General features: G+C 47.0%; 1 protein-coding gene across 1 annotated transcript in view; it reads right to left on the bottom strand.

The window, feature by feature from the left end:
• Positions 1-3,949, bottom strand: part of SPSB4 (splA/ryanodine receptor domain and SOCS box containing 4) — a 63,576-nt gene extending 59,627 nt beyond the window's left edge. Inside the window, exon 1 of the mRNA XM_045556009.1 lies at positions 3,256-3,949. Coding sequence (XP_045411965.1) covers positions 3,256-3,949 — 694 coding nt within the window. The remainder of the gene's footprint in view (positions 1-3,255) is intronic.
• Between the last annotated feature and the right edge of the window lie 8,174 nt (positions 3,950-12,123).

Genomic DNA, 12,123 nt, shown 5'->3' with positions numbered 1-12,123 from the left:
AGGTGAAGCCCAGAACCTGCTGCAGCTCACTTAGTTAACCATAGCAGTGGGCACCAGTTGCTATGTGTCTGCTCTGTGCTGGTAAACTTTGCTATCTCCGTTTTACAAAGGAGAACACTGATGTTCACAGAGGAGGTTAACTGCCCACGGCCTCTTGCTGAGTGCTGGGGCTAGAGTCTAACCCAGGTCTGTGAGGGGACCCCGGGCAGAGTTCTCCCCCAAGAAGCAACCTCAGAGAGTTGTCTTGCCTTTTTGCTCCTGAGCATGTCACTGACTCTGGTACCCTACAACTCCCTTAGGTCTGAGTTTAGGAACCTGCCACCATGTCCTCAACCAATGTTAGCTTGGAATTCTTACTATACACAGAACCCCACCTTGGGTCACTTTCCCTGTCCAGGGACCCCCTAGGGCCCAACTATTCCCAGTCCCCAGGGATCCATGGTGGACTTCAGCCCAGATCACTGGCTATAGGCATCAGATGGTCCCTTCCCAACTGGCCCTGTGAAACTCCATTGCAGCTTGTCCTATCGCCCACCCTATAGCCAGGCTGACTGTGGATGGGCCTTTCAAGCCCAGAAAAGTTGAGTTTCCCTTTTCTGAAATCACACCCCTGCCAGAGAGAGAGAGCATTACTCCTATCGGGAGAACAGACTAGTGCCATAGCAGACAAGCCAACTGTGTCACTGAATGGGAAATGCCACAGGCTTGCATCACATGACATCCGGCCTCTCTTGCCTCCTACATCCAGTGTCCCACATTCAGCCAACCTGAAAAATCATGGCCAGTGGGGAGGGGCATGGAACGTTTCAAGTTTCAGTCTCACCAAGCTTCTCCAACCACCTGAAGGACCCATGAGCTTAAAATGCCTCAAATACAACCACCCTTCCCCACCCAACCTCCCCGAGCAGAACAGCAGGGAGACTGCTCCTGATCACAACACGCATGGGGGAGCCACTGGCTGCAACTCTGTTAGCACATTAACTTTGTACCTGAAAACCAGGCCACAGATAATGCCCATGTGTCAATCAACTGCCAAGAGGAAGCTTACTTTATGGGCATCACCGTTGGCTCTGGTAGTTCCCACTGGGTGTCCATGTCTGGCCTTTAATCCCAGCTACCATAGTATTGGTGCCACCACAAAAGAGCTCACAGCAGCTGTGAAAGGGATCTGACACTGTCCCATTTTACAGATGAGTATAGTGAGTCTTAAGGAGTTGTAAGGACTCACCAAAAATACAAAACCACTGAGCACTGGGGAGGCATGTCAGACTTGGTGGTATACCAAGGCCACCCTTCTAGTCTAATAATTTTTCCAGCAAGCAAATTTTCCAATGCCCTTAAATAAAGAGTGTTTGTTGCTGTCAGTTTTCTCACCACTGGGGTTTGCCTGGTCACCATGTCAAAGAGGGTTCCAGATACTTGCCACAAGGCACCGTGATGACTAAATCTGCCCTTCTCAGGATACACTCATCCGCTCCAAGATTTAGCCAGTTAAATAGAAAAAATGAAACAAAACTTTGCCATTCAATGACAATTTTAGTCCAACAACCATGAAAATAAACTATGAGCAAGAGTGTCGCCAATTATACCAAAGAGCTGAGGGTATCAGTCACTTTTCTGTTAGCCTGCCACCCTTAAAAGCTGTCAACCCACCCTATGCTCAAGTAAATGTGAATTTTATTTGAGTAAAATCTTATCCTTGACCTGTTTTCTGGAGTGTTACTCTCAGTACCTCAACTAAAGGGGGGAGCACGGGAAAATAGTGGGCTTCAGAGGCCAACAGACTGTGGGGGCCCGGTTCTGGCTCTCTGTAACTTTGCTCTTCGGTTTTCCTATCTCTACAGCAAGGGTCTGGAAGCTGCCTCACTTGCTGGCAATTACATCTCTCATATAAAATGAATAAACTGAGCTGGGTGCAGTGGCTCGTGCTTGCAATCCTAGCATTTTGGGAGCCTGAGGCAGGAGGATTGCTTGAGGCCAGGAATTTGAAACCAGCCTGGGCAACATAGCAATACCCCGTCTGTACAAAACATTTTTTTTAAATTAGCTGGGTGTGGTGGCATGTGCCTGTAGTTCCAGCTACTTGGGAGGCTGAGGCAGGAGAATCGTGTGAGCCCAGGAGTTTGAGGCTGCAGTGAGTATGATGACACTACCACTCTAGCCCAGGCAACAGAGTGAGACCCTGTTACAAAAAAAAAAAGTGTAAAATGAATAAACTGGAATTCCCACTCTAAGCACCAGCCTCTAAGAGCTTTAAGGTAGAGCAAGAAGTCTGTTTAGACAGGTGCTGGTCACGAATGCATGGGAGTGTGCAAGCCCACAAGTGCCTGACTCCCAGTCCTGCTCAGCTGGATTCAACTCGGGACAGGTGACTATGTGCACCTCTGTCCAGAAGCCACACTGGCTCTTTGAGTGACTCCTTCCTAAAACCAAGAACCATTTTTGTTACTATGATTTGTAAGCTGCCTCAAAGGATGGTTGTGCATATTAGATGAGAGGAAGCCATAGAGTTGTCAGGGGTCAAACCCAGCAGCCTGTGGGCTTGTCTTCAGCCTGCAAGGGTGTTTTGTTTGCCTGAATAGTTTTCAGTGGCTGTCAACTTCAAAACTTTGGATAGTTCACACAGTCTAGATTTCTGGGTTCTCTCAGACAAATCAGAAGATTTCCACAACCCAGGGTTCTCGTTCCCATGGGTGACAGTCAGGTGGAGATGAGAGGCAACTGTCTCCTTTAACAGACAGCTCACCAGCAAGAGCTGGAATTTGAGTGCTTAGCCCCTGCATACAGTAGGTGGTAAATAAAGGACAGTTATTATTATTACTTATCAGTAACTTGAATGCATGACATTTGAGTCCAGGGACTGTGACCTGTCACTGTCACACTGTGAATAGCCTGGGTCATTTCGTACCACCCTTATGCATACTGAAAAATTTGTAATTGGCATTGACACTCAAAGCCCTTATTAGGTGCCAGTCATTGCTCTAGCACTTCACATACATTATCTTAATTGATCCTCACAGCAACCCGGAGCTAGATTACTATCACTGTGCCGCTTGTGCAGATGGGAAAACTGAGACACAGCCCCAAATCACCCAGCCAGCAAAGAAGAGTAAGGATCCACACCCATGTACTAAGCAGGACTCTACCCTGCAGGGTCGTCCCGCCTGCCATGGAGGGCGCGGCGCCCCTGCTTCCCCAACCCCCCAGGGATGGGCAGCCTCAGAAGCCCCCGCTCTCCTAGCGGAGCACACTTACGGTCAAGGCCATTGATGTAGCGCATGGTGACTTCGCAGTGGCCCCACACGGCACTCACCACCGGGTACAGCTTCTTGCCCTTGAGGCCTCGGAAGGCCACGCCGAGGTACTGGCCGTCCACGATGAAGCTGAGCGTGCCCTCATCCATGTCCAGCACGACCAGCAGCGAGTCCGGCAGCGCAAAGGCCTCGTCGGGCCCCAGGAAGGCCGGGTAGGCCACGCCGGGCCGGTTCTTGCCGTCGTGGTAGAGGCGGCTGCGGCCCAGGTCCCAGCCCCACGACTCAGCGTCACTGCCCACCAGTGCCGTGTAGCCCACGGAGTGCAGGGGAGCCCGCGCCGTGGCCACGCCGACTACTGCGTGGGTGCCGCGCTGCCGGGCGGGCCAGTTGATCTGCCAGGCGTGCAGGCCGCGGGCGTGGCCCACCTTGCCGCGGATGCCGTCAGTGCTCTGGGCCACCGGGTGCCGGTGGAAGGTGAGCCGGTCGTCATCCTTGACGAAGACGTTGAGCGAGCGGTCCTCTGGGTTCCACGCGTGCCGCAGCTGCACAGCCAGCCCCGCCGCCGGCATGTCCAGCAGCTGGTCCAGCCGCGCCGGCCGCCCGGGCTCTGCGCCCCGCAGCTCGCGCTTGGCCGGCCGCAGCGCCGGCTCTCGCACCTCCACCGACTTGAGGCTCCCTGAGAGCTTCTGGCCCATGGTTCGCTGCGGGGAGGAGGCCGCTGCAGGCCACCGCTACGTCGTGGGAGCCTGCACTCCCCGCAGCCAGGGATGGGCCACGGGGCTGGGAACCAGGCTTCCGGACCGAAGACCTCCACAGCCTCTACGGGGCTGGGGCAGGGGCCCAAGCTCCTGGAAGGAAGGAAAGGGCAAGGGTTAGAACAGCAGCAACAGCCAGTTACCCGTCCCTTCATCTGTGCCCATGCCTTGGCTGAGCCCTTTGCTTGCTTAATAATAGTAATAATTTGTGTACTCAATTTTGGCATTAATCTAGCACTTGCCATATGCCAGACACTGCTCTAAATGATTTGCACTTATTAGCTCATTTCCCTATAAGACATATACATTATTATTCACATTTTACAGATGAGAAAACTAAAGTGCAGAGTAAAAGGATAAATAATTAGCCACAGTCCCACAGCTAATAAGTGACTGAGCCAAGATTCAAGCCAACATCATGTGGCTTTAGAGGCTGTGTTCTGCACTTAGAACAGCCACAGGTAATCTTATTTTAGAAACATAGAGTGAGCCCAGAGCAGTTGTGACTTGCCTGAGATCACAGAGCCCCGAGGATCCAGGTGCATTTGATCCCAGGGGACAATCCCTGAGCCAAGGCTGAGGGGACACAGCTGCCCAAGACACGGGACGGCAGATGTATAGGGTATGGCCCATTGGTTCCCAACCCTGAAGGCCCCGGGGAGCTTAAATAGCATCCTAAAATGCAGCCAGACTTGAGAAGCAAGACACAGAGCGTGCATCCAGCAGGGTCACCCAGGGACATGGACATAGGCAATCATCGGAGGATGGCGTGGGGTCTCCATGGGAAGGTAAACGGGGGAGAGGAGGAAGGATAAGTAAACTGGTGTCCAGACCGTGGAGCCAGACAGAACTGCATGTAAATCCCTTTCTCAGTCTCTTAACTGTGTCCACAGGAAGGCCTCCTAGCCTATCTCTGAGACTCCAGTTTCCTCATCTGTAAAATGGGGATAAAATACCTCCATCCAGTGGTGTGGGAATTTGAGAGGCAATAATACAAAGGGCCAGGCCTGGACTCTACAGGCAGGTTTTCCTCCCTGGCTGTGTTCTCTGGGCATCCCACATGGATCCCTTCCCTTTGGATGGGCAAGCCTTTCTTTGGGCATATAAACATCATTAACAAGCATTGACCCCAGACTGCCTTCCCTGAAACAGGATCCTAGCTTTCATGGAGAAGGAACTGGCCACTACCACTGGGAGACCAGCTGGACCCCAGAGAGCTCGGGCTGCATGGATGGGCTCTGGGTGTGGGGAGAGATGGAGAGCCGAGCCCTGCAGCCTGTCCAGAGCAAAGCGTGTGCCCTCCCCTCCCTGGCCTGAGAGCTGCCAGGCTCTGAACAACTTCCCCTGAGACAGATGAGGTGACAGATGGGTGTTTTAAGTGCCCTGCGTGGCCTCAACGCAAACAGTGGCACACTCCTAGCACAAGCCCAGATGGGGAATAGAAAGAACCCTGCTGCAGCACAGCACAGATAGGTATACTCTGTGCTCCTTTTTTAACCCTCCCATTTTATTCTCAACTCTCATTTTCTTTCTTTTCTATTGTCATATCCCAGCTTCAGCATATCCCTATTCAGAGAGTTCTGGCTAATGTTTGATCTGAGGCAATACTAGAACACATAAAAATTTGCAACACTAGACAGTTTTAAGATAGCAGAATAAAGTTACTCTTTTTCATATCTGAAATCACCCCAAATCAAGGAGAAAGAAACAGAAATGCAAACTCCCTCTTCAGCAAAACTAGAACACATTTGTAACCTGAACCACAACTTACATGGGAAGGCTGCCAAAAACAGGAAAGGGCTGCCAAAAGCAGTGAAGATTAAAAAGGCTGTGAGAAAACACCTACAGAAGACACCTGTGGCTGCAGATCTTGGATAAAGCTGGCAGAGCCAGCCAGTAGCTGGCACTCCCTGAAGGAAAGAAAACCAATGATTCCTTATCAAGAACAATGGGAACAAGGTATGTAGTCTGGCAGTGGGAGCTGCCTCCGACCCTCTGGAGTAAAAGGTGGGGAAGGCCAGCAGAGGAAAGCACAGATCCGCCATCTTCATAGGAAGCAGTATGTTGGTGAGGTAAAGTGGGAGGAGAGCTCTGAATTGGGAGAAGACCGCAGCTATAGATCTCTGCTGACTGAGTAGAAGCAAAGACTAAAAGAAATTACTACCATGATCCTCTGAGCAAAGTTCCTGTAAACCAGGGAGCAATCCTGCTCTCCTAAAGCACTTCCTGGCACCTCCTCTATATGCATCACCTGCAAAATGCTGATCCAAGAGGGTTCATGGCTTTCAAAGAGGAACCAGTACAAGATGTAGACAAAGATGCTCTAGAAGAAATAAAGGAGTACACGGGATAAAACATGGCAAACCAAGAAAATTCACCAGAAAAAAGCATCACAGAGCAGATAAAAATTGTGACCAAATTTGTAAACTAATTTTGTGATTGTTTATTTCAGAAGGGAAACAACTAGTATGATCAACAAAAGATTAAATCCATTTTACATAGATATAAAGGCAACCTCCTGAAGTAAAAGTAAAATGCAAACCTTCCAAATTGTCAGAAGGAACACAACACAAAATAAAACAGACCATATATTGAAAGCTTTTGTTTTAAGAAGCAAAAAGACATAAAGACATAAACTATGATAGTAAAACTAAGACCAAAATACTAACCATGTCAATGAATGGCCATAGTAAACTACTAAAAAGAAAAGATTCTAATATTGGACACAAAACCTTCAACCATATGCCACATATAAGAGCCATCCCCAAAGCAAAGTAAGTCAAGGATTTTGAAAATAAAGGAAGAGCAAACAACATACCAGGTAAGTGTAAACTCAAACTTAGCAGGCTCTGTAATCTCAATAGTAGGCAAGTAAAGTTGATTTCAGGGCAAAAAGTTTTAAATGAGACAAGGAAGAAGACTTTATAATAATAAAGAACAAAATCCACTATTGAAGATCTAACACTCACTCAAATAACAGCCCCACAATTCAGAGCAAAAGCCAGAAGCAATAAAAGGAGGGATCTTAGACTCACACCAGAGGCAGGTAATTTGAATTCCCCTCTTCTAGCTCATGACAGACCAATGGGCCAAATTAAGTAAAGACACAGAATGACCAAAATTACATAATAAATGAGACAGATCTCATTGATGTATATATCAAACTCTACACCTTGAAGACAAAGAATGCATGTAATTTTCAAGTGTTTGTGGAACCAACAAAAAAATTTCCCACATATTAGGCTGCAAATAAAAATTCACCAAAAAAGCAAAAATAATACACTGATAACACAGAATAAAAACTAGAAAGTAATCACAAAATTATGGACTACAAAAGTCTATCACTTGGACATTTTTTTTTTTTTGAGACAGAGTCTCACTGTGTTGCCCAGGCTAGAGTGCAGTGGCGTCAGCCTAGCTCACAGCAACCTCAAACTCCTGGGCTCAAGCAATCCTTCTGCCTCAGCCTCCCGAGTAGCTGGGACTACAGGTGTGCACCACCATGCCTGTTGAATTTTTTTCTGTATATTTTTAGTTGTTCAGCTAGTTTCTTTCTATTTTTAGTAGAAAAATAGGGAGACGGTGTCTCTCTCTCTTGCTCAGGCTGGTCTTTAACTCCTGACCTCAAGCGATCCTCCTGCCTTGGCCTCCCAGAGTGCTAGGATTACAGGCGTGAGCCACTGTGCCTGGCCAACTTGGACATTTTTAAAAATTTTCTTTAAACAACTCAGATCAAAAAAAGAAATCCATATAGAAATCGCAGGGTATCTAGAAAATGACAATAACAAAAAACATTGCATATGTTAGCACCTGCAGTGCCCAGAGAAATCATGGCTGGTGTACTCATACTATTAAATTTTTTAAAATGAATTGAGCATAATAAAATAGAAAAATAATAGAACTAATCAAAAACTTAAGAGCTGATTCTTTAGGGAAAAATACCACAAAAACAAAACAAAGCCAATAAAACATATAAACTATTTAATCCAATCATTTAATCCATCATTTAATGTTAACTATTATATTACTATTATATTAATTTGTCATGTTGATAGTATATACCCTTAATATGATATAATGAAATGGCTCTTCACCTCTGTGGTCTTCCTCCCACAAACCCATAACCCCACTCTAATCATGAGAAAAAGAAAGAACAAATTCCACGTGAGGGGCATCTAACAAAATACCTGACCAGTACTCCTCAAAAGTGGCGAGGTCATCAAAAACAAAGTCTGAAAAACCATCATAGCCAAGAGAAGGCTAAAGAGACCTAACAACTAATGTAATATTCTGGATGGGATCCTGGAACAGAAAAAGGATATTACGTTAAAACTAAGGAAATCTGAATAAAGTATGGCCTTTAGTTAGAAATAATGTATCCATATTGGTTCATGAGTTGTGATAAATGTACCATACTAAGGTAAGATGTTAATGATAGGGGAAACTGGGTGTGGGTGTATGGAGTAGGTATATGGGACCTCTCTGTACTCTCTGCTTAGTTTTTCTATAAAGCTAAAACTAATTTTTAAAGGCCTATTAATTAGAAAACCTTAAATCAATTTCTAAATTTTAGGAAATACAAAAAGTACAGAAACTAGAATTCACCTCCTATCATATTAACCAGGTATAAACATTGTTAGAATTTGGAGGTTTTTCATTTTATTCATTTTTGTCTATAAAATATCAATGAATTTTCTTATGAAAATTGGCATTATAGGCCTGTTATTGAGGTTATTTCACCTAAAATTATATACTTAGCATTTTCACATATTACTAAATATACTTCAAATGCATGACTTCACTGATTAAATTTTTTAAAAAACCAAAACGTGTGAACCATGTAATCATTTAAAGGAAGGAGAAAATACAAATATTTAAAATAAGAAGTGAAAATGGGAAATCACCAAACAGCATAGCAAAAAGCACTCATAAAATAAATTAGTCTTGTTTGTTGTTTTAGAACAGGAAAAAAAGGTGCAACACAAATTACCAACAAATATATGACAAACTCCTATAAATGAGTACAAATGCAAAATGTGAAAAGTTATCAACAGTTTGCACAAAAAGAAATGAAATGGCTCCTTTGAAAAGATGCTCTATGAAATGTATCATGAAAAAGAAACAAATTAGAACTCAATGAGATGCCATTTTTGTCTATCAGATTACCCAAGATCAAAAAGTTGGATAATACCTTCTTTGGACAAAGTGTGGAAAAGCAGACAGGCTCATACATTGCTAAAGTGAATATAAACTAGTATAATCTCAGTGGAAGGCAAATTAGCACCATCTTTTCTGAATTGCAAATGCACATACCCTTGGACCTAGCAATTCTACTTCCAGGATTTACTCAGATAAGTTCTCAAATGTACAAAAATACCTATGTATATAGTACATACATACATACATGTGCAGCATTGTTTCTTGTAGCAAAATATTGGGAAAACTCAAACAGAAGACAGGCTAAATAAATAATAGCAAATCCATATAATGGAATACCATGCAGTTGAAGAAAAGAATGCACCCATATGGAAGATCCAACACTTAAATGAAGCTTAACAAACCAGGTGCAAAGCAGTATGTGTGGTATGCTGCCAGGACTGTGGAGGGAGAGGTGGGAGGGGGGAAAAGAGAGTATTTAACCCAAAGAGCCCCTATAGATCTGAGGACCAGCTGTGTTTGTAGGAAAACAGTTACAATGACCGTACAGTTTTAGAAGAAAACTTGCTTTTCTCTGCTCACCTTAGAGCTCCATACTGATCTTCACCCAGACCTTGAGCCTCAACCAGGTTATGAGAAATTAGCAAGATAACGTGAGAGCTGTCGGGCGTGTGGTAGGGATTCAATAAATGGAACCAACAAGCACCCGAGGCCACCTCTGTAAGTTTGCATAGACTGCCCAGGGACATCTGACTGGGAGGCAAGCCGGCATTGGAATCTGCACTTTCGTAATTCATTCAAAGACACCTGATGCTCCCATTCTACCAGACCAGGAAACTGAGGCGCCAAGGGAAGCAGCCCGACTAAAGTCACATGGCTGCAAGATGGCAGAGCTGATCCCATCCCGGGTAGCCTCAAAATCCCCTCTGCTTTTGTGCGCCTCCATCATTAACTCCAAATATCAGTACTTACTTGTGCCAGCCAGCAAGCCAGCAGCTTCACAGGCTCAGAAGGTGGTGCATAACTTGCCCTGGGGTCACACAGCCAGTTAAGTGGACACTAGATGACATGCCTGTGCTCTCACCCCTTCCCCCCCAGTTTAGAATAGTGCCCTCTGCACGGCACCAACTGTAACTAACCAGCTCAGCGCCACCAACACAGAAAATTTCTACAGCAAACTGCTTTATCCCTGTACACAACCATGCTGACTTTGGCGTTGCTGTTGTTGAAAAGACATCTTTAACGTGTCTGAAAGCAACAGCCAAGCAGCAGCCCCAGGGGAGACCTGTTACTGTGCTTGGCTGAGGCCCATGTGGGTCACTGAGGGCACAGTGCTCTCCCTCCTGACTGTAGTCTCGAAGTCGCTGTCCCTACTAGTAGCAGGCAGGGATCCTGAAGGAGGCTCACACTGGGGTGTGACAGGTGGGCATATAAACAGACAGCCCCTGTGCTGCTCCCCCCAGGACAGGGCCCACAACAGAGCGCCCTGTCCACTAATGGCAAGCCAATCAGGAAAACTGGACACGACACAATCTAATGTGGGGCGGGAGACCTGGGTTTGAATCCCTGCCTGTCTGTCGGGCCCTGTGTGCGGACTTAGTCTCTCTGAGACTCATCGGAAAAGTGCTGCTAACTCCGTGCTAACCTCGCCTGCCTTTGCAAGGACCAGGGCAGACATCTGTAAAGTCTGGCACCTCACAGGGCACCCAAGAGGCACCCAGTAAATGGTGAGTGCTCCTTTAAATTGTGTAGGTCCTGCAACATTACATTTCACCACTTGAATGCAGCCTGCTGTGGACTGAATGTGTCCACCCACCACCCCACACCCCAAATGCGTACGTTGAAGCCCTGTCCCCATGTGATAGTATTTGGAGGTGGAGGCCTTTGGAAGATAATTAGTTCGTGAAGGTGAGCTACACCTCCTCCAAGAAGCCTGTCCTAACCCACCGGGCCTCCAGGCACCTGCCCTGTACCTCTGTCCACCCTGAGCCAGCCAGGAGGGACACCTTTCTAGCCCTGCTGATCTGCTTTTTCCTACCTTGAAGGCATTCTGCTGAGGAAGGCTCACTCTCTGCTCTTTTTAGAGGATGGAGGAAAGAGGCAGGGCTAAAGTCAGGAGATGGGGACATGAGGCCTAGTAATGCCGCTAATACAGTCACTGCCTCTGAGCAGCTGACCCTTGGCTGTATCTAGTCTGCCCCTTTATGAGATAATGCTTTGCACCCTCCCTGCTTCCAGCCCTCACTTACTCATTCAAAAAGCACTTAGTGGACGCCTGCCACGTGCCAGGCACTGTGCAGCTGAGAGCTGGGTACACAGCAGTGGCCAAGTCAGACTCATCCCTGCCCTCTCTCTCCAGCCAAAGGGAGGGTGCTTATCACATTGCTTCTCTTCTTGCCTCCACCACGGCGCACGTGGCACTGGGCCAGGCACATGGGACATACAACAGAATCTAACTCCCTGATAGGAATAACATCATCTCAACCCTGTAAGCAGCCAGCGTACTGAACAATGCTGAAGGGTGCCACCATCACATTCCCCCCAAACCAAACTTAATTCCTCATGCCATGCTTGGGTGGGGATGCTTAATGACATTACCCGGAAGGATCTGCTCCGGGGCTTCAATCATGGCTGAGCAAGAAAACAAAAACTCAAATTGCCAATTGCCCTTCCCAGGACCCTAGCGGTGTTGCTACCCGACAGGGAAACAAGGAGACACAAAGCGGTGATGCCACACTGTTTAAGGAGCCTCGGAGGCTTGCAAAATACAACGCACAGTCTTCTGAGGCCCAGGATCAGTCTCAGAGGCCTGGCTGGCTGGTCTCAACAGACACGGGGTCTGTAAGAGGGCATGGCTGCTGCAGGAATTGGCAATGACTGGGTAGAAGGCCCTCCCCTCTGTGTGGCCTCTGCCTTGGGACTTGCTGGGGTAGAGGTGGGGGCAGGTCTCCTTCCTT

The sequence above is a fragment of the Lemur catta genome, chromosome 1, assembly GCF_020740605.2.
Source record: "Lemur catta isolate mLemCat1 chromosome 1, mLemCat1.pri, whole genome shotgun sequence".
NCBI classification, from domain to species: domain Eukaryota; kingdom Metazoa; phylum Chordata; class Mammalia; order Primates; family Lemuridae; genus Lemur; species Lemur catta.
This window is presented reverse-complemented; position numbering and strand designations above follow the sequence as displayed.